We start from the raw sequence: 27,006 nt of genomic DNA, 5'->3' as shown, positions 1-27,006 counted from the left end.
GGCTGTTTAGGCATTACCTAAATGCCTTCTGAATAAACTATAGATAATATATAGAGTAACTCAACCAGCAAAGCTAAATTTCATGAAAGGAATCCCCTCTGCACATAAATCTAAGCACTTTATCGGTAGGGAACACACCGCTGATTTTCCATATAGCAGGTTTGAGTTCTTTCAACATATGAGCTTATCCCTGATACAATACAGAAGCTGTTTAAACTCAAAATCTGTAAAGCAACAAAAATGTCCCACACGACTTGAAAAGCAAGGAATAAGGACAGGAAATGATAGCTACAAATGAAGGTGACATTAAAGAGTTGTAAAATAAGGATTTCATCAGGACGAACAGGTGAAAGAAAGATGGACATGGATGGATTTAAGCAGCAGGCTGCAATTTTGTTAGGGGCTCTATCTATCCATCCCTTCTTACGTACCAGGCATTTAAATGCATCCATTCTAGGATTTTCTGAGGTCATGACATTTATTTACAACTCACTGATTTGGTTTATTATGCTGATTACTTTTTACATGAGGACAGCCTTTTGTGAATTTCCTCATCTAATCTATAATTAACTCCAATTTAAGAAACACTTTATCTGTGTGGTCCAATAGTAATATTACACTTCAGTGGTAGCAGTTGGCCTGAATAGCAATCTATTTTATGGCAATATTTTAAATAAACCCTGGGAATTGAGGTGTGTGTTACATTGCTGGAATGACATTTACAATTGAGATAACAGAACTTACTTTGTTGGTATTTAGTAAGTTCCCTGACTATCCTATGATTCCTTGAAAATAATCTTCTCCACACTATGAGAGTAAACACTACCACGTCTGATCAATCTGAAGGGTTTTAAGGTGTCTAAACCTTTGGAATCTCAATGAGGATAATAATAGTATACATTTCTTCTAGACATCTATTAGAAATATCTTACAGATTTGCCTCATCTAATAAATACTAATAATTCATTCTGGAAGTGAAATTAACTCTCGTTTAGAGGACCAGGACAAAGGCTTGAACACTTAAAGTAATCAAATTATGCTCATATTATGCAAAGGGATCCAAGTGGTACATATACCTTGTGTTGGCCCTCCATAGAGTTGTGAATTCCACATTATGATTATGTATTCCATTTTGAAAGTATTAACCTTGAAGCTATCAGACATGCATTTGTTCTAAAAATCAAAGACTGTTTGCCATAACCTACATATTCAATAGGCGCATTATGTCTGAGTGTCACATACCTTCCTTAATGATTAAAAAACATGCCTTAGTCAGTGCCTGCTACTAAGAGCTACAGCTTGCAAAACTATTTACCTCTGTTACTATGAAAACTGCCAGTTTAAAAGTGTTTATAAGAGTCACTGCAAAATGCTATTAGAAAACAATAATATTTATGTTGTTGTTATTTATATGATCATAATGCTTAGGAGCCATAGCCATGGACTAGGAACCTGCAGTGCTAAGCAGTGTACAAACAGAACAAGAGGATGGTCCCTGCCCCAGCAAGTTTACAATCTAGGAGTATGTCTGCATTGCAATCAGAGGCGTGACTGCAGCACATATAGACATATCCACACTAGTTTTGATCAAGCTAGCTATAATAGCAATGAAGCTGATGCAGCCTGGGGGTGCAGCACAGGGTGCAAAAGCCTTCCCGGGATACTGGCTATGTACTCGAGCAGCTACCCCACACTGCCGCCTCTTCACTTCTCTTGTTTTTTGCGCTAGATGGATCAAAGCTAGCTCAGATACATCTACATGGGCTGCAGTCCCACCTCTGACTGTGGACATACCCAAAGAATAAAGCAAAAGACAACAGATGGATACAGACAAACGGGAGTATAAGGAAACAACGTGACAATATTGGTCAACACAATAGGCAGTGGTCTCACCACAGCAGCATGAAGTTTCTGTAGACATCACAGAAAAGGAGAGAGCTTCAAGGAGGTTTTGAAGGAGGATAATGTGGTAGCTTTGTAGATGTTTATGACTCAAACATAAAAGAATGCCTTATTTGCCATACACTAACCAACACAAGTAACATCTATCAAAATGAATTGGATCAAACTAATTTGCGTATAATTACATGAATTGAATGTCCTATACAGCATAGATTCTTACCCCGTTTTATTGCATTTGTAAGAGATACATATTCACTTTGAAAGCTTCCAGTTACGTTCCGAAACGTCTTAGCCAAATTATTGACATTGTATTTTTAAATTTACATTTTGCTAATTCTTTATTGTGATAGAGGACAAAGATTTAAAAGCTATACAGTCTTAACAGTTAATATTTTGCACTCCAATTGTAAGTCTTCTCTTACATTCTATATCACAGAATCAAACAAGTCAAAGATGAGAAAAACCTCAGAGATCCTCCGACTATGAGATTTTCTAATGATTTGGTCAGTCTAGTTTTAAAAATCGAAAGCAAAAGAGCTTCCACTTCCTTTAGGAGACTATTCTCCAAACTAATATTCACTTTCAGAAAAGCGTTATCTGACATTCAAACAAAGTTTTCATTTTCATCCTAATACTCCACTTTAAGATACTATGTACCACACTAGTTCCACTTTAACTTTGGCGATTATACCTGTCAGTTAGCTGCATTGCCCCTCCTCCCCTCAACAACTTCTTTAATAGAGCTTTATAAACTACTCCTATCACCCCCAAGAGTTTTTGCTATTCTAATCTGAACTTCCTCCAGTTTATAATTAATATTCTATATTCAAAAACAAAAAGCTGTTAAAATGGAATTAAGTTTGCATGTATGGATCTGTATCTTAAAGCAAAAACAATATTACTGAGATGTTTATATTTATTCCAAAACCAAACATTACAAACCCAGGAAATTCAGAGTTTACTTTTAACTTAAAAGAAATCATGTTAAGGTATGAAAACACAGTTATGGCACCCACATAAGCTACATTTTGCCCTGGAGTGACTGTGTGATTATGTTGAAGGAATTTTAGTGTTTTTGGTTCTAGATTAGATTAAACTAAACTGATTTTTAAAAACACAACAGGTTTTTTTTCTCCATATTATCTCCTGCATGATGATGCCAATACAGGGCAGAGTTATGGTAGTATGGGTGCTTTAACTATGCACTTTTTTACACTAACATGTTTGTTACTAGTACAGACTCAAATTTAAATTTATCAATCTCATTTTTCGGTTTGGACTGTCTTGTTTTCTCAAATTGGAAAAATGTGACTACCCTTTCTGTGGAATTGTGGTGTAGTGAAATATGGACCACCCCTGTAATGGAAAAGCTTTTACATCAAGCATGTACACAAGAGAAGCACCCAAGAGAGGATAGGTATTTAGAAACTTGATCACCCCTTGTAGCATACTCAGAGGAGGAAGACTCTCCAGTCAGCGAGTCAGAATTTTTAGCTAGAATCTCTCGATATTAACCTGATCCTGAATGAGTAATCAGGAATGGACTGTGTAGTATGTTAAAGTTTCATTGTAATTTGCCTCACTAAAGTTTTTTTTAAAAACTATTAAAAGTTTTCATATATGAACACCAAACAAGAGTCCAAAGAGAATGTTACCTTGCAATATTTCTAATAATTTGAGGACATGTTATAGTTACCTTAATTAAAAATAATAATGTTTAAGAGCAGATTTAACAGTACACTAAAGTAGTGCAAAACCACCAGAGCACACTGGCCAGCTAAGGTGAGTTTCCAGCTCCTTTAGATCTATGGAATAGTACAAAGGAGTCAAGGTATCTGGCCCTTCATTTGCAAATGGATTTACTGGTTTAGAGGGCTGTGTTGGGGAGATTGCAATTGAGGAGCCCAATCTCTGAGTTCCAATGTCTGCATTTTACCTGCTCCCCCCTATGCTGCTGCCTCACTGAGATAGCAGTGCCATGGGGAAACTTTGAAGCACAAATACTCATGCCCTGGACCCTTTAAAGAGTTGGGTTAAGTACTCAACCGTGAAAACTCTGGACAATTGCGTCCAGTCTTCTCCCTCATATCATTACAACCAATGGGTTTGTTGGATGCAAATTAGCTATAGAAGAAGGGCAGTGATTGCTTGACTTAACTCTGATGTCACAATGGCTCCATGTAAGAGTACCAAGAGCTGCATGATATGTTCCGGCCTTAAGTCTATAGAATTACAACGATTAGGCACAACAATAATTATTAACATAGCTTAATTACTACCAATCTTCTTTATATATATCCTGTATACAAGATTTCAATTCATGTTATGTAAATGGAAAGATTCAGGAGGACATTACTCCATTATTAAGAACATTTGGGACTGGAAAAAGCTGATAGATGCTACATTTCTGAAAGGAACATGTTTTTAACTCAAAACTAACAGATTTCTTTGTAAATTCTCTGAAAATTTATTCTGCAATTTTGGGGAAGATGCACTGCATTCTTCATACATAAAAAAGAGGTTGAACCTCTGATTTAAGTGCAAAATGGAACACAACCTTAACCGTGGATTTGCAACCAGCATTTCTATAACAAGAGAGAAATTAGGCAAACTGCTGTTGCTTTAGATTTGTTAAACAGAGTTTTTGCTAAGTTGGAGACTGGCTGCACTTGTGTGGTAGCCACAGAAAGAATGGGGACTGGAGAAAAACTAAGTGGGGTGGTCCAGAGGATAATTACATTTTGCAACAACTTCTGAGGTTTCAAAAAACTGGTTTCATTTCTCATTGGAATGAAAACATAACCTTTTGAATGTACCCATGAAAATTGTGTCAAAATGTCTGTTTCCAGACTGAAATCTGAGCCCTTTGATTTGAGAAGGGGAAGGGATGCATGCATTAGTCCATCTGCTTAAAGCAAATAGCCAGAGATATGGGAGACCCAGATACAAGTCCCTGCACAAAAGCACCAGGACATTTTAAAATGACTACTAGGCCCAGACTAATGGGTTTAGTAATCTGAACAACAGTCTGCACAGCAAGGCATGTACATTAGCCAGTGCTGGTTCACACTTTCGGGCAGCTGAGATGATTCAACTCTACAAATATTCTGAGTGGCCAACTATTATCTCTGTCTGTCTGCTTATTACAGGCTGGAAAAGAAGCGTCGCCTATTAAGGTTGCCTGACACTCCCTATTGTAAGATCTTTTTTCCAGTGGCTTGTAACTTTGCCAAATTTTAACCATTTGGGCTATAATGTTCCAGACTGGGGGGGACGGGACAGAAAATACATACATATTAACGTAGTGGTGTCAGCTTGTGTTGTGGCCCAAAGATGGCAATACACCAGTGTAAAATAATAGTTGATATCAGTTGCAGTGCACATGGTTGGACAGTTTGCAACTGCTCCATCAAAACTGCTGCTTGAAGACTGATGCTGGATGCTATGAGGATACGCTGCAAAGAATCCCGCTCCTCTACTGCTGAAGTTGTTCACCAACCAGTTTAGGAAATGGCTCACATCATCTCTGGGACTGTGTCTGATGGAGTTGTGAGAGAAGGTCTCTCTGGAAGTAGTGTAGGAGAACCTCCTCTGAGCAGAAAAAGAGGGCTGAGTTAACCAGAGAGATCGGGCAGTGGTTTTAGCGGCCTTGATCTTTCCCAAAACATCATTAGCCTTGTCATAAAGAGAGCACTACCCTCAAAATTGAAGTTTTATTTTTCCCTTGGGACTCTGGTGTGAGACCAGTGGACCTAAGTTGTGAATATCCTTCTGAGAGCCACCCCTGCGGCCACTATCCCTGCACTGGTGTTAGAGGCATGATGTGCGGCTCTGAAAGAGTGTAATGAGTATATAACCGTCGGTGACTGGAGGCTTCCTTCTGTTCCTCCAGCAAGGAGTTCAAGCTGGGAGTCATGGCTAGAGGGAGTGAAAACTCACAATTTCTGTTCTGCAGGAAATTCCACCATTTAAAATAAGTTTCATTCCAAATTGGAGCGAAAACTACCAATTTAGAATTTTCCCGTGGAAAGGAAATTCTGAAAAAAATGGTTTGGGAATTATCAAAACATTTCCATTCAGTTTTTTCAAAACGAAACAGAGCAGTCAGCTGCCCCCTCCCTGCCTCTGGGGGACTCTCCAATACACTCCTTGTGCTGCCCCTGACTATGGGTGGAGAGGCAGCCCAGGAAGACCCTATGGCTCCAGATCATAATTAAAGGAAAAGGTACAGGTGCAGAGTAAACAGCAAAAATGATGATGTGGGTTTGCTGGTAGCCTTTATATTGGACCCTCACTCAGCCTTTGGGAGACTGAAAGTCTGTATCAGAATCTGAACCGGTGAGGAGTCCAAGTTAGCTGGCACCAAGATTTCTTGTTTCAGAGGAACGTGGAGAAGAGATGTCAGAAGTGCTATTGAATGCTTCCTTTTCCCCTTCAGTTTATGACTCTTTTGTGCGGATACTTCCTCTTCTATTTCCTTTTCCCTGAGTGGATGTCTGCCTGGACTTGATGTACAGAGACAGAGCCATTGGCCTGGGATCTGTGCTAAGGGCCACTGTGCCAGGTGAAGAGTTGATGCTGGGATTCTTGAGGTTTTAATGTGGTGGAAATTCTGTCTTTGGTCCTGTTTTAGACTTAAGCAGTGCCTGGTGTGGGACTTGCTTATAGTATCAGGCTGAAGACATCGCAGGCTCATGCACATTGTATAAGGTAGAGCTGAGGCTGGAGCAGGAAATTGTGCCTTGAGTCTTGTGTAAGAGGACTTGGTTTTAGCACCATTGACAGACCTGTCAGGGTATCAGGCTGAGAAGCCAGATGAGCCTGTAGCTCAGAGGCTATGCAGCAGCAGACTCCCTGTAGAACCGGATTTGTCTACATTTCCTTATCTTATAAGCAAAACACGCTGCAACTTTGCAGTGCAAGTCAGTGCCCTCTGTGAGAGTTGGGGGTGGGGGGGTGGAAATGTCATTCTGTCAAATAAAAAATACCTAATATTCTCTTTCAATTGGAAGAGTAGCCAAGTGTTGTGGATGCAACAATATTTTCCCCCACACTAGTATGGGTGCACATCTTACACCCTTACCGATAACCAAGGGACATTGTAGCATTTGGAGTTCCCATGGTGGGGAGGAGATAATTAAGGGCGGGGAGCCAGTGAAAGAAGAAATGGGTGGCTAGGACCTGACATGGACTTGTTGAAAAACAAAAGGTAAAACCCTCAAGAAGGTCAGAATCCCTGAAGTATACATCCTAATTATATATCTTTGGATGGATGCATTAAGGAAGGAGTTCCCATAGTCTATTTCAATGTAAGCATTAAGGCACTTCAAGAAGGCTCAGTACTACCACTCTCTCACAGAAAGATAGAATTTGGGGGCATAGGTAGATGTCTTCTATGATGTACATTTTTTGAGGTATAAAATTTAGTTTTGATAGATTACTCATTATTAGTCAGGAATGTAACACACAGAGTAATGCTTAAAGAACAGAAAACAAAGTTCCTAAAACAATGTGCACAGCATTTATATTCCACAGAATTAATATCCTAATTCATCATGCAGTATTCTGGAGTGGATCTTCAGTAGTGTTCTGTCTTTAAATAAGATTGTTTGCTTTACCCTGTTTGATTTTAAAGCCATTGTAGTTCTTAGTGTAAATCTGGTATTGAATTCTCACATCTGAAATGATTATCTGCCTGAACCACACACAAGACAAAGAGAAAGTCTGCACTAAAAATAGATATGCCTGAAATCAGCAGTTTACACCCACTCATATAAAAACAACAAAAATTCCCATCAAGACAATCTCTTTCGTGGTAATTTTTCCATGCGCTATACTGAGTTTAAGCTATCCTACCAATCAACTACATCAGACAAAAGTGTGTGCCAGCTTTGGCAAAATTGCATATATCATCAAAATATCCTAGCAAGATTTTGGGCATTAGAAAGCATTAACAATATTATGCACTCAATTATATATCATACCAACTTTTCTGTTTATAAAAAATATGGAATAAATCTGTTTTGGCTGAAAAAAGCGTTGTACATAATACACATATTCCAAAACAAAAGCTTAGTTAAGATATAGTTAAGGTTGCTAAGTGTAACTCAAGGGAAGACACAGCATTCAAGAAATCCATAAATAATAGACATTAAAAGCTTATGGAGTTTTCAAGTTAAAGTTCCTAAACAGTTCTGATCCATCCTTCATAACCTGTTCTCACACACTTTAAAATGTGATAATATAAAAGTGAAATAATTATATTAAAATAACATTATGGAAAGCACAAATTAATTAAATCCAGGAAAATCAAAATTCAAACTTATCCTATAATTCATTTCCTTTGCATCCACCATTTCCCACACTTGTAGAACATATCTGCTGATAAAGGCAATCCTAAAGTGCAACTGGTAGAATAGCTTACCTGATCGCATACAGTAGCTGAAGGATTCTGCCTTCTCTAATTGACCTAAACACCATGTAAAGCCTTCATTCAGAGAGCAGGTAGTTCTTAAATCTCAGAAAAGTGACAGCCAATGCAACCTGATATGGCACATGTATCAGGTTTGTCTTGAAATATTCTCTCGTTTCTCCTTGGTTCTTTAATTATTTTAATGTTTTTGGCAAGGGAAATAGCCGATAAACTCAAACCTGTATAAATTATTTTTTGATGAAGTTCCCACATTTGCAGATAATCTAAGTTATGAATTATACATTAATAGTAATCAGTGCATGTTAAGGTCTGGAGTGGAGTGCAACACAAAATTAAGCATTATTCAAATTGTAATGATCTCATCCCCTTGAATATAAAGACCTTGCAGGATCACTAGACACAGATGAATCTTCAAAAGCAGTGAATATAAGGTGGTCCATAAACTACAGTCAGCTGCAAATTTGTAAACTGGGAATGCTAAGCGTGAAACTTGACGGAATAAAGTGATCAGGCAGGAAAGAATTCTTACAAGTCCAGACTAGTCCAAAGAAAAATATTAAAAATGCACTCTTGTAGCCTTAAAAAACAGGGAGTCATTGTCTGGACTGGCAGGGGCAGATGGAAAAGGATTGTTGCCCTCTTAAAAGCTTCCCCTCTTCCATCTCCCAGCGCCCTGAGACTCGGCTTCCTCATAGATTTGGAAGACATAGAAGTAGCTAGGAGAGGGTGGAGGCATCAACCAAGTAGACTGGCTGGCCAAAGAGGTTCAGCTGCATCCCACTGACTCCCATGCACCCAAGAGGAGGGCACATAAAGCCCTTTTCCTGCAAGGCACCATTGAACACACAGATCAACAGCTCTCACACTTGTAGGACTGGGGTTTGGAGGACCTGCTATGGACATTTTCCAGTTGCTGTTTTTGGCCTGGGAAGAAATTTTCCACTGATTACCAGATGGGCCAGGGCAAGGTGTGTGAGGATTTGCCTTCCCCAAAGCAGCCCAAGGACTCTGTGTGTAGGTCAACAGGTAAGGTTTGAGTTGTCTCAACTCAGCAGGTGTCTAATGTCACAGTTCAGGAAAACTGCACCTCAGTAGTTCAGCAAGGGCACCCCCACTCAGGCTTCCAGCTGCCCAGCTGTTGTGTCTCTTGGCTGGAGACCCATGTCTCATTCCCTTCTGACCAGGATATGTCCACGCTGAACAGTTCGCTGCCTGCACTGTATATTTCCCAGCAAAGACATCTGCCTAAACAGACCTGCTTGCTTTCTCATCAGAGACTGGTAACAGAATGATTGCTGTAGATACAAGGAACCACACAGCTCTTTCTATACAAGCATACATTATTCTGAAGTAAAATGCATTACAGAGAAAACTTATAAAAAAAACAATAAAAGAACCTGCCCACATGCTAATAAGCCTACTGGACATCACCCCACCCTACGAGTTTCTTTGTGGTTACAAGTTCATCAGAATTTCCACTGAGAACAAGCACATCATCTTATGGAGGCCTCAGAGTAGGCTAAGTCCTTCCAATCCTCCATAAGGACTGGGGTCCTCCGTGGATCAGGGATCCTGTCCATCTGCTGGATCAGGAGGAAGGTCCTAAATCAGTTTAAAACCCAGACTTTATCCAAAAGTCTTTTCTTTGTCTGTTGGTCTCTGGAGAACCCAATTTGAACTAGTACTGTATATGCATATCTCCCCAGACACTGTTACATCACCTCTCTCTACTAGAGAAGGAACATACAATGCCACAACACCACATACACAACTGCATTTTTATTACAATGTACCCCAAAGGCATTAATCCCATTTCAATAAGATTTAATTTAGTTCAATAAAGTTTATCTTAATTCTATAAAGATTGTTTAGGATATCTTCAGTATATCACATCCAGTGTAGGTCATCATGCAGTGAGGGGGTCAAATTTTCTGATAAACTGGATTTGGAAATGGATTTAGAGGAATCATAGAAGGCTAGGATTGGAAGGGACCTCAGGAGGTCATCTAGTCCAACCCCCTGCTCAAGCAGGGCCAACCCCAATTAAATTATCCCAGCCAGGGCTTTGTCAAGCCGGGTCTTAAAAACCTCTAAGGATGGAGATTCCACCACCTCCCTAGGTAACCCATTCCAGTGCTTCACCATCCTACCAATTAAAATGTTTTTCCTAATATTCAACCTAGACCTCCCCCATTGCAACTTGAGACCATTGCTCCTTGTTCTGTTATCTGCCATCACTGAGAACAGCCTTGCTCCATCCTCTTTGGAACCCCCCCTTCAGGTAGTTGAAGGCTGCTATCAAATCCCCCCTCACTCTTCTCTTCTGAGGACTAAATAAGACCAGTTCCCTCAGCCTCTCCTCATAAGTCATGTGCCCCAGTCCCTAATGATTTTCGTTCCCCTCCGCTGGCCTCTCTCCAATTTGTCAACATCCTTTCTGTAGTGGACGGACCAAAACAGGACACAAAACTCCAGATGTGGCCTCACCAGTGCTGAACAGAGAGGAATAAATTACTTCCCTCGATCTGCCGGCAATGCTTCTACTAACACAGGCCAATATGCTGTTAGCCTTCTTGGCAACAAGGGCACACTGCTGACCACTATAACACCAGGTCCCTTTCTGCAGAACTGCTGCTTAGCCAGTCGGTCTCCAGTCTGTAGCAGTGCATGGGATTCTTTCGTCCTCTGTACCTGTCCTGGTTGAATCTCATCAGATTTCTTTTGGCCCAATCCTCCACTTTGTCTAGGTCACTCTGTATCCTATCCCTACCCTCCAGCATAACTGCCACTCCCTCCAGCTTAGTGTTATCCACGAACTTGCTGAGGGTGCAATCCACTCCAACGTCCCGATCATTAAAGAAGATGTTGAACAAAACTGGCCCCAGGACTGACCCCTTGGGCACTCTGCTTGATACCAGCTGCCATCTAGACATCAAGCTGCTGATCACTACCCATTAAGCCTGACAATCCAGTCAGCTTATGTTCTATCCACCTTCTATTCCATTCATCCAACCCATATTTCTGTAACTTGCTGGCAGAATATTGTGGGACACTGTATCAAAAGCTTTACTAAAGTCAAGGTATATCATGTCCACTGCTTTCCCCACATCCACAAAGCCAATCATCTCATCATAGAAGGCAATCAGGTTGGTCAGGCATGAGTTGTCCTTGGTGAATCCATGTTGACTGTTCCCAATCACCTTCCTCTCCTCCAAGTGCTTCAAACGGGATTCCTTGAGGACCTGCTGCATGATTTTTTCAGGGACTGAGGTGAGGCTGACTGGTCTGTAGTACCCTGGATCCTCCTCCTTCCCCTTTTTAAAGATGGGCACTATATTTGCGTTTTTCCAATCATCTAGAACCTCCCCCAATTGCTACAAGCTTCCAAAGATAATGGCCAACGGCTCTGCAATCACATCAGCCAACTCCCTAAGCACCCTTGGATGCATTGCATCCAACCTCATGGATTTGGATGTCCAGCTTTTCTAAAGCTTTTCTAAAGCATGCATGTCCAGCTTTTCTAAATAGTCCTGAACCTGTTCTTTCACCACTGAGGGCTGCTCATCTCCTCCCCATACTATACTGTCCAGTGCAGTAGTCTAGGAGCTGACCTTGTATGTGAAGACAGAGGCAAAAAGAGTAACAAGTACTTCAGCTTTTTCCACATCATTTGTCACTAGGTTGCCTCTCCTATTCATTAAGAGGCCCACGCTTTTCCTGACCTTCTTCTTGTTGCTAACATACCTGTAGAAATTCTTCTTGTTACCCTTCACATCCCTTGCTAGCTGCAATTCCAATTGTGCTTTGGCCTTCCTGATTTCACTCCTGCATGCTTGAGCAATTTTTATACTCCTCCCTAGTCTTCTGTCCAAGCTTCTACTTCTTGTAAGCTTCCTTTTTGTGTTTAAGATCACCAAAGATTTCTCTGTTAAGCCAAACTGTCACCTATCATATCTACTATTCTTTCGGCACATCGAGATGGTTTGTTCCTGCACCCTCAATAAAGTTTATTTAAAATACAGCCAGCTCTCTTGGATTCGTTTCCGTCTCATATTATCCTCCCAGGAGATCCTGCCCATCAGCTCCCTGAAGGAGTCAAAGTCTGTTTTTCTGAAATCCAGGTTCCATATTCTGCTGTTCTCCTTTCTTCCTTTTGCAGGATCCTGAACTCGACCATCTCATGGTCACTGCTACCCAGGTTGCCATCCACAACCTGGCATCCACTAAAGAAGCTGAGGATGGAGGTTGAGGCTTCTAATGTCTGACAGAGCAAGGAGACAATCTCTTTTCCTCAGCTCCTTAACTCTCATACAAGTGGAGGCTGGTGGGGTCCTAGCATCAGGCAGGTACCAGGCATGGAGGGCTGAAGGCAGCCCTTCACCAAGTGAACAGATCAGGGACGAAAAGATGACCTGCACTGTAACCTTGATCGCTGGATAGTTCCTGGTTAGACCACATTGTTTGTGTCTTATCTTTCTTCCTGCATATCAGGGACAAACATTAGTTATCTAGAATATTCACCTTGCAAGAATGCAACTGAAGAGAATGTATACATGAAAATAAGCACTTCTGTGCAGAGATAAAATTGGCACAAACATGCACACACATGTATGTTGCTATTTCAGCATAAATTAAAAATGGATGGAAACAGAGTGGACCTCTGATTAAACAACAAACCATGTACGCTGGAAAGCTTGTCTCTTTTACCAGCAGAGGTTGGTCCAATAGAAATATTACCTCATCCACCTTGTCTCAACAAGTACAGAGTCATTTAGAGACCTGTAAATTCATGCTGAAAGGAAATTATGTGGGCAGATATTTCACTTTTTTTTAAAAAAAAGTCACTTATAAAAGTACGAAGAAAAATATTCACTGGAGTGTAGTAAATAAAACATTCACTGGAGTGTAGTAAATAAAACCTCATTTATTCTATTAAGTTTAAAACAAGCAAAAATAAAAACAAACTATTTCAGTGAGTGTGTCTTACAACCTGGAATCCACAAGGGCTGAAACATCAGTTAGAACAATTGAAAAGCTTTCACGTTTCACAGCCATATACCCTCAGTGGTATCCAATGGTGGTGCATTAAGAATGATCGGAGGCTGGAGCTATTGAACTGTGTAATGTAAAGGCAGAGTGGTCGGATACTATGCAGAAGTTTTCACAGCCATTATTATTGCTAAAGCTGTTGGAATTCTGTGAGTAACTGAGAACTTCATTTTACGACAGTGTTAGTCAAGCACCATTTCCAAGCAGAAAATAAATGTGAATTGAAACAACACAGGAGTCATGTTTTACTCATAATGATGCAAAAGACCTCACCACAATCTTTTTAACAGGCTTCTTTCAGTTAGTAACCAGCCTGGTTTAATGAGAATTAGTAGCTATATTTCCCTTATTATATAAAACTACAATGGCAAACCATGCATGAAGTTTATTATGTTCTGCTAATTATCACTTCTAGAAGCAAAGGCAATTGACTAAATGACCCATTATTAATATTAATTATTTATAAAGCACCATATTGTAGGTCATTTTCTTTCAGCCTAAATTATTCTGTGAAAAGTTTGATATATATTTTACAAAAACCGAATTAAAGAAAAAGCTATTTTACTTCAGTTTTTTGTGGTGAGTGCATTGCTTCTCATAAACATATACAGAATAATACCAAGTACTGTACCGCATAGCTTGCTCCATCTACAATGGAACTACACTAAGTAATCTTTACAATCCTATGAACAAGAACATATTTTTCATTTTTTACAGATGGAAAAGTTGAGGCTTAGAGGTTAAGTGACTTGCCTATAAAGCAGGAGACAAGACAGGATTAGAATTCAAAATTTTTCATTCAGTCTTATGTTCAGACTACACCTTTCCATCACTGACTCCTATGTAAATCATATACTATAACAAAAATGAAACTTAAGCAAGGTATTCTTTTTTATAAAGAGAATTTAAAACATTCCTGAAGCAACTTGAACCAAATATTTACTATGTTTTTCAAAAGGAGTTTGCATATTGTATTTTCAGTGTCCATTATTTTCATGTTTAGTATCATGTTGCGCTCCAAAGAATACATTCTACAGATGTTGGAAGTAAAGCAAATGATATTTCAAATTTGAATTCAATTATGGTTCTAATGGCTACTACATTTAAAACTACAGAATTCATCATTTTAGCACTTTGGAGTAAGTGCAGTAGTGCATCTGGGTATCAGTGGTTCTATAACCAAATTAATCTGTCTCACTGCTTTTTTTAAAATATAATTCAATTTTAAAATAAGACTTTAAATAGGGGCAAATGAACTAGTTCCTTTAATCAGTCAGCACATTCTGTATGTTATTCAAGATAGGGAAAAATTCAAGAAAACAAAACTTCACACTACAGAGCATTTGTAATATATAATCTATTACTAAAATATAATTCAAAGAGCAGAGCTGGGGAGGCAAGGTTTATGGTCTAAGCAATAGAACCAAACTACCTAGAGACACACCCTGGCGCCATAAACTCAAATCCTAAAAGTGTAACTTCATACTCCTGCTGCCATCAGGGAATAATACAATTTATCTTTTAAGAGGAGACCCTAGAAGAGTAAAGCCCTCCCTGCTACTTATGGATAAAGATATGACGACACTTTTCATAAGAGTGGGTAGATGTTGTCATACTGACCCTTCCCCCTTGTGAAATTTCCTCCCCAAAGACGACCTACTTATATGCAAGTAAATCAGTTGGCTGATAACTGAACCATCTACCTGACAGGCGACTTACCGGTCTCACAGACTTCCCCCCAAGTCAACAAATGAGATTGCTAGGAATTTTTTCACCTTAATTTTTAAGTAGGAAACTATGGAATGGATAAAATAGAATGTAGGTCATGTCATTTACTTGAATGTCATTTTGGATTAATATAAATGAAAGTTTTCCTCAACCTTTCCTCATTTTTGTCCCTTATGTCTATCCCTCATTTTATTTTTTATCTATCCATCTCAGAATATTGTTAGCAGTGATGGATGAGCTTATCTTGAAAAAATAAGATCTGACCTGAACCTTCATGTGCATTTGAGAAGGCAACTTCAGCCACATTTTAACTACGGAAGAAATGGCTAGATTTTTTTTTTTTTTTTTTAAAGACCAAAGTTGAGCACAAAACCAATTTCAGGTAGTGAAACAAGTAGAAATTTCTTTGGAAAAATAAAAAGCTCTTTTCTTGTAGCTTTCCTTTGCTTAAGGACAGGATTCCACTCAGTTTATATAGTTGGGTTCATATTAACATGATTACCTTTGGCAGGCAGTTACAATAAAATATAGGACCTTTCTGAAGTAATGTGCTGTTGTCTCAGTAAATATATAGATTGTTTTTTGTTTTCTGATAGACATAGTATAAGCTGATCTATGTTTTTGAGCTCTGTATGAGAAATGGTCTGACCCGTTAATAACCCTGACCTATTTTACTCTGTGGAAATGAACAATCCTTTTTAAACTGTTGACCCTTCCTGCTTCTATTCCATTTCTAATGCAACACCACTTCCTTTTTTTTTAAATGAAGGGGAAGGGTAGATCTGTCAAACAACACATTTGGATTACAGAGTTGCATTAGCTACAGTCGGATAGAAATTTCATTTCCACTGTAAACACCTCTTTCCACCCACTGATAACTTTTTAATAAGTGTGAGGAAGTATTTAAAATACTACTTTTGCAAAGCTTCTTGATTCTCAGTTTGAAACTTCTGAATCAACTGACCAACATAAATCAACAGTTCACTTGTTTTTTTTAAAAAAAAACCATAGCATATTCCCACATATAACTTCATAATATCTATTTTTAAAGCTTTTATCAAGGCACATGTAGTCTTGAATAAGAAAGAACAGTTTTTACTCATTTGAAGAAATTTCACTTGGAAATATGTAATAATCTATGGAGCATGTGCAGCATACTACTGCGGCCATCAATAAAAACTGAACATTTGCAGGCTTAGGTACCTGCAGTAGTCACAGTACCTTCTTTCCTTTATGCACAGCAGGAGAGATTGTGAGACAAGATGTACAGGAGAGCAGCAAACACCGAGTAAAAATGGGATGCTTTCCTTGCTGGTTTAACCATGCATTGAAGTGTAATGATCACAAACAGTAGGTATGTGTTTTATTGTTCTCACGACAGTTGGGACAAGGGATGAAAGGTGATTTGGATTTGGTAATCTTTCAGACAGGAAGATCATGTCAGCAAGTTTATACACTTTCTAAGAATTTGAACCTCCAATACAAGGTGAGCAATCAACTTTTCAGTTAGTCACCTGCACAGTGATTCAAGCTAATGACAAAACTTGTACAGAAAATATACAGGCGCATCATGGAACGATGAAATTATGTGAATGACAATAAGTTGTTACTGAGAAGTCATTGGTTAGATTATTTCTATGGAATAGCTATGCTGATCTCAATGTGTCTGCTCTCCTCTGATTTAAAAAAAAGTGTTTCCGTACTTGAGTCAATGACCTTCAAAGTAAAAACAGTCTTTAAAAGAAAACTATATTATAAATACTTAGCAGGTCTCATATAAGTTTACTTCTGACAGAAGAAAAACCATACACCCCTATAGATAGTTATTTTTGGATGCAAATATTTTCCTCACAAATAAAAAGAACCCTTGACTTGGATTCCAATTCTATGTTCTCAACATCCACATGTGATTTTCATTTATTCTTCCAAGGCAGCTAATTCATTACCTATTTCACAAAAGACCTATTTTCAATTACTTCCATCTTTCCCAAACAATCACTTTCTGAGATGCAATTCCTTGTGCTAGTTCCTAGCCCAGAGGCAACTCATCTGTGCATGTAAAAAGCATGAAGTGTCCATTCAGGTATTCTGAACTGGACTTTTTACAAAACGTAGGTGCACTTTTTGCTGGAACAACATTCCCTTTTCTATTTCAGTATTTATTACAAGCAAACCACTAGGCTGTAATCTCTTGAATTCCTTTCAATATATAGAAAATTAGAATTAAGTTTCTCAGAGCAATTTTTAACTCTCTCCACATACATATATGTGTTTTAATAAGGTCTTTCATTAGACAACTAAAAAAAAAATCTACTTCTCCTTCATTACTCCTACTTACTCCTTAATTTCTCACCCAAAAGATCTTCTCTTTTATATAAACCCTTTTGGGGAAGAACTATCTTCATATTATCTTGTACAATGCAGAGCATGCTGTTGGAGCGTAACAAAAAATAAATTACAGCAACAACAAAGGGCAATGTTACACTATTAGATAGATGATATAATGTAATATAATGAAAAGGAACTGCATTTTTTCTCTGTGCTGCCACTGCAGTAAACTTGTGAATTGTAAACTCTCTGAATTTTATATTGGTTTTTGTTTCAATTATGCCTTTTTCTGTAACTAATTAGAGACTCCTACTTATTACAAACATTTATATGGTAAATACATGAATTATTGAACCAAAATTGAATTATTCCAGGAAGTTAATGGGGGGTCGGGTGGGGGGGGAAGAGTTCGGTTTGTTTTGAATTTCAAATAATATAGTACACGTTTTGGTGTGAGAGAGAAGGAAATGGAAGTTTTGTCCCTTCCTTTAGAAATATAACATTTATAGGTTCTTAGCTGGAGACAAACAGCAGAGCTTTATTGTACAAACACAGTAAATGACATGCCCCCAAAACTGTACAATCTGCATGTAAAATATACTTCAATAAATGGGGCCAGATACACTTCGCTAGTGTGAATTGGTGTAGCTCTATTGACTCCAATGGATGGGATTTATCATGCAGTACAGACTGAGGCAACCATTTTCAAAGCCTAGTAAAAAAGGATTTGGTTGGTGTACTTTGATCTGGATTGAATACTACTAAATTGAGAGCTAATTGGGGTCTCCATTTAACAGGGGCCTGTTACAACCATAACGCAAAGAAGAGAGAAGCACTCTGGATAGGTTTATAAGAGGGGAATAAATACCTTTTTGCTGAAATCAAATTTATGTACCAATATATGATTCAAGAAATGTTGTGGCTGCTAGTTTAGACCACTATCAGATGAACGGAGTCTTCATTTCCCAGTAACTCCATGGTAGGCAAGTTAGAAGTACAGCTACTCAAAGTGCAATCAAAATATTCCCAAAATATAGAGATTTTACTTTCAGATTAAGAGAATTATTAAACTAACTCCCTTCTACAATTTACAAGCGGAAGAGTATGAGCTGTGATTGGCCTCTCTCTGGAAAAACATCTTTCAAAGTTATCTAACATATTTATTCTGGAAAAAAGGCTTTCTGGAGAATAGCTTGAAAGCAGCAGTAACTGAATTCCAATTTCCAATTCATCCCATACCTTGTTCTTAAAAAATATTATAATGGGCTGGATGTAATGGTATTGTAGCTCTAGTGGAATAATTTGTCTCTAATTTCCCAGGGAAATGCAAATATTTTATCCCAAGCAGTGACATAGTTTTCTTTTTGTATTTATATCAATGGCTCTACTGCCCTTTAATCAAAAGATAATGCAAGAGGGAACCTCATCATGGCTCATTCAGCAGTGTATCTTAACTAATGTTATGGTCCAATATATAATCACTCAGCGTAAGTTCACACAAAGTGCAATTCACAGAGTATGCAGATCTGCATAACTATTAATAGAATAAGCAAACTTCCATCTTTATGACATAACACATATACCCTTCGGGTGTTCGCTGATATTCACAATTTCATTAAAACATGCTCAAAGAATGTGTGACTAAGTATGCCTTCAGGACTAATAGAAAAATAACCTTGGACATCTAGTCCTGAAAACAACTTCCTTATGTATTTTATTTCAGACTTATTTATGATCTACAATTAATCGGGCTGTGGAACAAGGTCTCATGGTTAAATTTTCTTCATCATAGCTAAGATCTTGGACACATCTTCCCTTAAGCCTGTCGTAAAATCAAAAAATGAAGGCAATTCTGCTTATAACACAGTTGTGATTCACATTGAAGTCTATATTGTAAATGTTGACCTCCTAAAGCAAATATAAAAGAGATAATCACAGCTAACATTAAACAGATACGCCCAATGCTAGCTCTACATAAATATTACAGGGGAGATTATAACAATTAAGGATTTCATCATCGATTTATTAGTTTTACAGAGAAGTAGAGTTTGTGTTATACCCAAAGCTAAAATGAACTGAAATGATAATGCACAATGATTTACCTTTTTCAATGTACACATGTGATCCACTTAAACCAGGAACTATGAGATCAAAACTTCACCAGGAAAACAAAATCAGATTGAGACTAAAATGAGATTTTTGAATTACTCTTGATCAGAAATTAGTTTTCATCAAGAATGAGAATGTCACTCCAAGAGAAAAGGGTAACATTTAGTTCAATTTGTCCAAGATCATTAGTATATCGCTCTGGAGACATTTTGCTGTCCTATTATCCAGTATGCTCACCCAAATGTTATTTCCAGTATCAAGCTGCTGGGAAACTTTCAACTGGTACAGAAGGTGGACAGAGATACTTCTTCAACACATTATAACCTCAGTACTTAAAAATGAACAAAAGTGAATATAAAACTAAAACTTAAATGAGATGAGCTGAATACTGCTTTCACTCTACCGGTAACTCAATGGTCAACTTACTCACATTTTCCACAAGCATCTCTGCACACCTCTTCCACACTGCCCTCAGGGATGGGAAAAACTTCCCAGTTAAATTTGGAAAGCCACCATATTACCCTCTGCAATCCTCCCTGAAAGCCTACCTCTACAGTGATGCCCATAAATCACTATTGTCTGTCAGTCTCCTCTGACTAGTCTGGCCACGGAAACAATTTATTCAAAATGTATCTTTACTTTTTACAGTTATCTTTTGTCCCCCCCATCCCAGTTTTCTGTATATTTATCTGTTGCATCTTCTCATCATCCTGGTTTGACAGCTCTCTGGGTCAGGGACTGTCTATGTTCCACTTGTCTGTACAGTGCCTTGCAGAATGAGGGCCTGAATCTAGGCACTATCATAGGTTAAAGATAATGAAAAAGCAATCCACATGCAACATTGGCTAATGGAGTGTTGATGCACTGAAATATATTTTAATTCAGCACATCAGTCCTTTCATGAGTTCTGAAATCTTTAGCATTCAGACACTAAAACAACCAGAAATATCTACAGTGTCAATCTCCAGTGATCAAATCACAGGACAAAGACTGGACAAGACACTCCAATTCCTGATCACAACATGCACACCAAAGAGCATACTATGTGTGTATTGAACAGGAAAATAAAAATTTAGCATTTTCCCATTATTTCCCTTGAGAATAATGATGATCATATACCAGGAACAAGAGACACAAAACATGTAAAATGGTAAGATTCTGAAAAGATGAAACAGAGGCCCAAATTGAGAGAGGCTCTCTCCATCTGCATCTATCGTCTATCAAGACTGAGCTCCTCAAGATTTGGCCCAATGATAGGAAAAAGTTGAGTTACATCTCTCAGCTCAGATGTGTCTTTTTAGATTTAGTCTTATAAAAGCCACTGCATTAAAATACCTGCTCTGAGCTGTGACACAGCAAGGCTTACATTTACACTAACCAGTTGAGAATGGAAGGTTCAACTGAGTCAAATCATCTAAAAATACAGCTCAGAGTAAGTAGAATGTAATATTCCAACTACTCAAAACCTCTGAAAAGTAGTAACAGAAAGACAGGCCTTTGCTTCAAAACTCCTTCACCATAAACATATGTGGCATCTGCTGACAGTTTTTTGTCAGGCTGCTCAACAAACTCCTTGCCCTATACTTGATTATTACTTGCTAAATCCTACATATCATCACTCCTAGAAATCATGCCAGGAATTATAAGAGGCACAGCGTTTTGTTAACAAATTCTTCAACAACAAAAAAACACATTGATTTGGATTTAGTAGCTCACCAGAAATTGGACTTATAATTGCCCATGTTTCTGTAAATATATCATCTCTGACTGTATTTTGGATGACAGCTTTTAAAATCCTATTAATGTTTACTTTGGCCACTCCAGACAGTTCAGTACAAACTTGCAAATAGACAAAAAATCATTTCAGAAGCCTAAAAGAGTCTCCGTCTACTCTCTAAATGTTCCAGCATATGGCATTAAGACTAAAAAAGCACTATTTGCCATTTCAAATGATAAACAAATCAGAGCATCAGAAATCAGAATTTTGTAGCCTCTTGATCATCCCAGCATTGTGGAATCTACAGCCATATTCGAAATCTGCTCTTTCCAGAATGTCCTCCTTTCACAGTGAGTTAAATTCATCCTCTGCTGAAATTGGAATGAATATAGACCATTAATCCCACCAATCTAATTCTTCACATTTCAGGAATAAAGGTCCCAATCCTGCAAAGTCTTGTGCACATGAGTAATTTTAAACACATGTAGTCTCACTGAAGCCATTGAAAACTATTTGTGCAAGCAAACTTGCAAGCATACAGCTTGGGCCCTGAATCACACTGATTCAACGATATCAGGGGTTTTGGTGTGTAATAAGGCTTTGTTTTTCGATCCAGGCATGGAAGTATTCATCCCTCCAATAATCAACTGTATTTTTCCCCTAATTTAAAGAACAATGACTGATAAAGAATATATTAAAACATTTCCATTCTTAAAAAAGCAAATAATAAAATGTGTATATTTTTGTATCTTCTACTCTCATTTTGGGGACCCCCACAGTATATAATATTTTATGATCAATGACAGGTTATTAGAATATGTACAATGCTTCAAAAACTGTGCTGCTTCTTCTGCCATGTGTTTCATATAATTGACCACAAAAGCCTACTTACCAGAATTTTTGTAGTATAAGCACTGTTGATGGCAATTGCATTAACCAGCAAATCTAGGGTTTTGCCTGGTATAGAATCTGGGTCAGGGATTTCTTTGTAGTGAACATCACCAATGTAGACTTGTACTACTGTCATCCTGTTGGTTGTTAGTGTCCCTGTTTTGTCAGAGCAGATGGCCGTAGCATTACCCATAGTCTCACAAGCATCTAAGTGGCGGACCAGATTGTTATCCTTCATCATTTTCTGACAGAAAGCAAAATAAGAAGTCTTCAAAATTTGTTTGACAGATTTTTTAAATCTCTTATCATACTAAAAATGCATGAAGTTGGAAATGACTGTTAAAGTGAAGTGCGTCTTTACCAAGGTGTCAATATAGAGAGCATGTAGTAGTCACCCCTTAAAATGCTTGCCAATTTTGCTTTTGATTAATGGATATAGTTACATCAGAATTTGCAGTGGTTTTTTTCCTTCAGCCTAGAGCCCTAATGGTGAAGATTTAACAATTTGTAATTAACTATTTAAAAATAAACTTCCTGCCAGATCAACAATTTCAAATACTGAAGCTAAATGACAACAGCATAGTCAGACAAAACCAGAGCTATCCACCTGTAAATCAATGAATATTACTTGATTTTAATCTTGAACGGAACTGCAGCATTCTGAAAATTATCTGTTCTGGTAAACTCTCTTTATTCAGCTTCTTTAGACTCTCTTAGTATTGCAAATCTCAGTATTATTGAATTTGTAAAGTAAAATTATATGCTCTTGCATTATAAAAATGCAGCATTATCAGTGGGGCTGGCATCTTGCACAAATCTGCTTCTGTGGAATATTTCCGAGTATGGCTGTGACATTTACCCTTGTTATATTATCATTAGTTTGGGCCAATGTGTCATACTCTTATTCAAAGTAGTACCTAAATCCCAAATGAAAGACCCTTTGAAGACAGTGAGATTATTCATGGAGCAAGGCACTCCCAAATGCAAACAACAGTGTATCACAATCTGGCCCTGCGTATGTGAGATCATGTATTTATGCGACGGATTTACAAGGAGTTTACAACGTTTAATGGTTAGCACACCCAACTGAGAGTCTGGACACCTGGGTTCTATTTTCAACTTTTCTACTGCCTGGCTGTGAGACTATGTGCAAATCATTTCACAACTTCATGTTCTCTCTGCCTCAGTTTCTCCCGGTGTAACATGGAGAGAACAGAATTGCCTACCTTTGTAAAGCACTTTGAGATTCTCAGCTGAAAGTTTTATATAAACACAAAGTATTATTAGTAGACTAGATTTCTAAAGTAATCTGAGAATACACAGTTTGATAGGAGAATAATCTACAACTCCAGAATCCCAGTTTTAATTCCCTTAAATTTCCTAATGGAATCTTTTACATTAGCTATGGGCAACTAAAACAGCATTTAATAAGACTCACACAAACACATGTGGAAACCCATTTCTCAATATAGAGAGTTTCTAAAGAAAACAAAACCTTCCCAAAACCTACATTGATACACCAGGAAATGGGAAGATAAGCAAATATTCTATACAGAAAGACTGTGCTTCTCCCATTAATAAATTTTCACAGTGAATTTCTGATAGACTGTCTTCAATAAATAAATATCTTTGTTTGTTTAGTATATTTTTCTGCAATGCAAATTTATAGAAACATCAATACATTTATTTTGTTGCAATTTTTACTATGAAGTGCCTTCAATACATTTAAAGCAGCTTCATTCACAGTACACATTTTGATTCTATTGAAATGTGATCCAGCTTTCCCCCAGCCACATAAAAATAAAACAGTGAGCCACTACCAAACTAAAAAAATATAGAGAGCTGGTTGAAAGAGCTCTTTTCCCCCATCATTGCTTAAGGTGCTGCTTACCTTAACAGAATAAGCCAGAGAAATAGTGACAGCAAGTGGAAGTCCTTCAGGAACAGCAACCACGAGCACAGTAACACCAATGATGAAGAACTTGACAAAATATTGAACATAGACAGGAGTGCACTCTGGCAACCACTGCTTCTTGTTGACAACAAAAGTGTCAACAGCAAAGTACAGTACCAAAATTATTACAGTAATGGCAGACATCACCAAACCTGAAAACACAAAAAGTAATTTAACTACAGGGAACAATATTAACAAATCAAAGCATTTGTAGTTTGAACCCAACACTTTTATCTAATCTGATCTGACCCTGTGTTTTTAGGACACAGGAAAAAAATCCCAACATCAATATTAAATTAATGGTGAATGATATAAATGTAAGATCACGAGACCATAGTCCATAGAAAAAGTTTAAAAAGGAGCTTTTGGATTATTTATTGCATTACTCTGAATGAGAGAGAATTGAACTCTATCCCACACATGTGTGTCATCACATTTATTTTTAAACCACTCTAGTATCAGTGTTTTATTGATCACCCTTGGAAAACTGTTCTATCTGCTTACTTTAATACAAAATTTCCTGTGTCTAAACTAAGTTTCCTTTTTCAGTTTGAAGGCCGTTATTCTTTCTAATACAAAACAAATCTATCCTGTTATAACAAAATTAACCTCCGCCTTTTCTGTGCTATTCCCTCACAGGTATTTACACGCCATTTTGTTTTCACGTTTTTCTTTTCTTTTCTTCTCTTTTCTTTTCTTCTTTTTTAAGTAAAAGCACATCTTAATAGATCTTGGGGAAAGGATCTGTTGTTGTCTTTATTTTTCTATAAACTGTTAGAATATCTATCTGTTGAACCAGTGGCTTGGCAAGATTGCAAAAGTAAAAGTGCATTTTGGCTACCAGGACAATCATTTACAGAGTTTACAGAAACAAAAATAAACAGCAGTGTTTTCAATGTGATGTTTTGTTCCCAAATGTTAAGCATTTGACAGTGATGCACAGCACTGTGCAGAAACAGGATATTTCAAAGCAGTAGGAAATCTTACCACCAAACAGCTGCATCCACCCTATCATTCAGATTTATTGGACATACATTTATCACTATTTTACATATGCAAGAATTAGGAAACACTCTGGTCATTTTGAATTGTTATAATACTTGTAAGTTAAATGTATTCACAGTTAGTTCATAATCTGCAACTCTTCTGAAACCAGGGTAACTATAATTGGTGCCATATGAACAGGTTTGTCTTATGTTTAGGAAGGATCATAATCTGCGTTTTTTTTGTTCACTAACCAGGACTGCATACATTATTCTAACTTGTATCAGGTTCATAAGTTTAATAACAGGGCAAATATTTTAATACTTCAATTATTTTAATATATTTCAATAAAACATCTAATAACTTTAAACTAATGCACAGGATTAATACAAATAAAATATTTGAAAGAAATCAAATATTCTTCTAGCTAAGGCACTCTACCACAAATACTTTATGCTTCCTTCTTCTTGCCCCAGCACTGAAGGAAGTAGACCAAATCATGGACTTCTATGTCAGTAATTTCATTGGGACAAATGCTGCCTTTTTTTTTTTAAATTCAAAGCAAGTAGATAGGGGGTTCTCTGTCAAAATTAGGCACAGGATATCTGGCTACATTTATGATGAAAGAAATTTTGTTTGTTTGTTCACTTTTTGCCCCTCCAACGGAGCTGGTACAATTTCATCAACAGTTCACATTTCCATCAGGAGAAAGGGGCAACAGGAGAATCTTTCTATCTGAATTTTTTTTGTGACATTTATATCTCTTAACTGACATGTATGAAGAATGCAGCGTAGTTGTAAGCATGTCTATCCCAGGATATTACAGAGACAAGGTGGCTGAGATAATATTTTTTATTGGACCAATTTCTGTTGGTGAGTGAGAAAAGCTTTTGAGCCAGACAAAGCTCTTCTTCAGTTCTGGGAAAGGCACTCTGAACTTTAAATGCAAGGTGTAACAAATTGTCTAGCATAAGTAGTTAGCACACATTCTGAGAGACCATTCAAGGTACAGTAGCCCATTAACACCTCTAAAGTCATAAGACAAAAAGAGGGGGTTAGTGTATTACAGATTGTTATAATTATTATATAATATTATATAATATTATATATTATATATTATATATATTATTATAAGAAGCCATAAATCCAGGGTCTCCATTCAATATTGCCTCTCTCACCAGAAGAAGTTGGTCCAATAAAAGATATTACCTTACTCTGCCACCTTGTCTCTTTATTTATGAAGAAAACTATTTGAAACAGTACTGATGACTATTAACAGTTAATATTACTAGTATTAATATTAACCAGAAGGAATATTGTATCTGATTTTAATTACTGTAAACACAATAACCACAGGCTTTCTAGAAAATCTTGTCCCTCAGACTACTGGCTTCTGTTTTATTTGCTAGCTTGCTAAAGTGGTTATTTTCTTTTATAACCATAAAATTTATTGAACCATGAGCCACATTTCCAAATGTATCATTGCCATCATTTGAAATCTAAAGCCAGGACAGCCTAAATGATTCTTTGGGGTCTTTGTGTTTGAAAGATTTATTCATCTATGGCCAAATAACTACAGCCTTCATAGTTCCATTGTAAAGAGTTCCCAGATTTGAACCAGAGAATCTAAAGAGCATCTGTCTTCTATGCCTAAGAAATCAAATCAAAATTGCTCCTGCTGTGCCAAACTGATAAGAGTCGGACTCCTGATCATAAGGGACAGGCTCAACCAATCAGGGAAATGAAATATGATGTGACTGATCTGCTTTATACCACATGACCTATCCTAATAAATGAACCTTTACTAGAAATACACAACAGAGAGTAGCAATATAAAGTTTGAGTATATTCAATATAGTGCAAGATGGCATTTGTGGAAACAATCGAAATTTGAGTGAATCACTGAGAGAT

General features: G+C 37.6%; 1 protein-coding gene across 2 annotated transcripts in view; it reads right to left on the bottom strand.

The window, feature by feature from the left end:
* The window catches only part of LOC137166402 (plasma membrane calcium-transporting ATPase 2-like), a 348,197-nt gene that overhangs the window by 83,223 nt on the left and 237,968 nt on the right, over positions 1 to 27,006 (bottom strand). For both annotated transcript variants that reach the window (XM_067568107.1, XM_067568106.1), the window contains 2 exons: positions 24,049 to 24,263; positions 22,159 to 22,401 (listed from right to left, as the gene is read on the bottom strand). In XM_067568107.1, coding sequence (XP_067424208.1) covers positions 22,159 to 22,401; positions 24,049 to 24,263 — 458 coding nt within the window. The remainder of the gene's footprint in view (positions 1 to 22,158; positions 22,402 to 24,048; positions 24,264 to 27,006) is intronic.

This window comes from Emydura macquarii, unplaced genomic scaffold (genome assembly GCF_026122565.2).
Source record: "Emydura macquarii macquarii isolate MOO-44397 ecotype Brisbane River unplaced genomic scaffold, CSIRO-AGI_Emac_v2 contig_2846, whole genome shotgun sequence".
Taxonomy (NCBI): Eukaryota; Metazoa; Chordata; order Testudines; family Chelidae; genus Emydura; species Emydura macquarii.
This window is presented reverse-complemented; position numbering and strand designations above follow the sequence as displayed.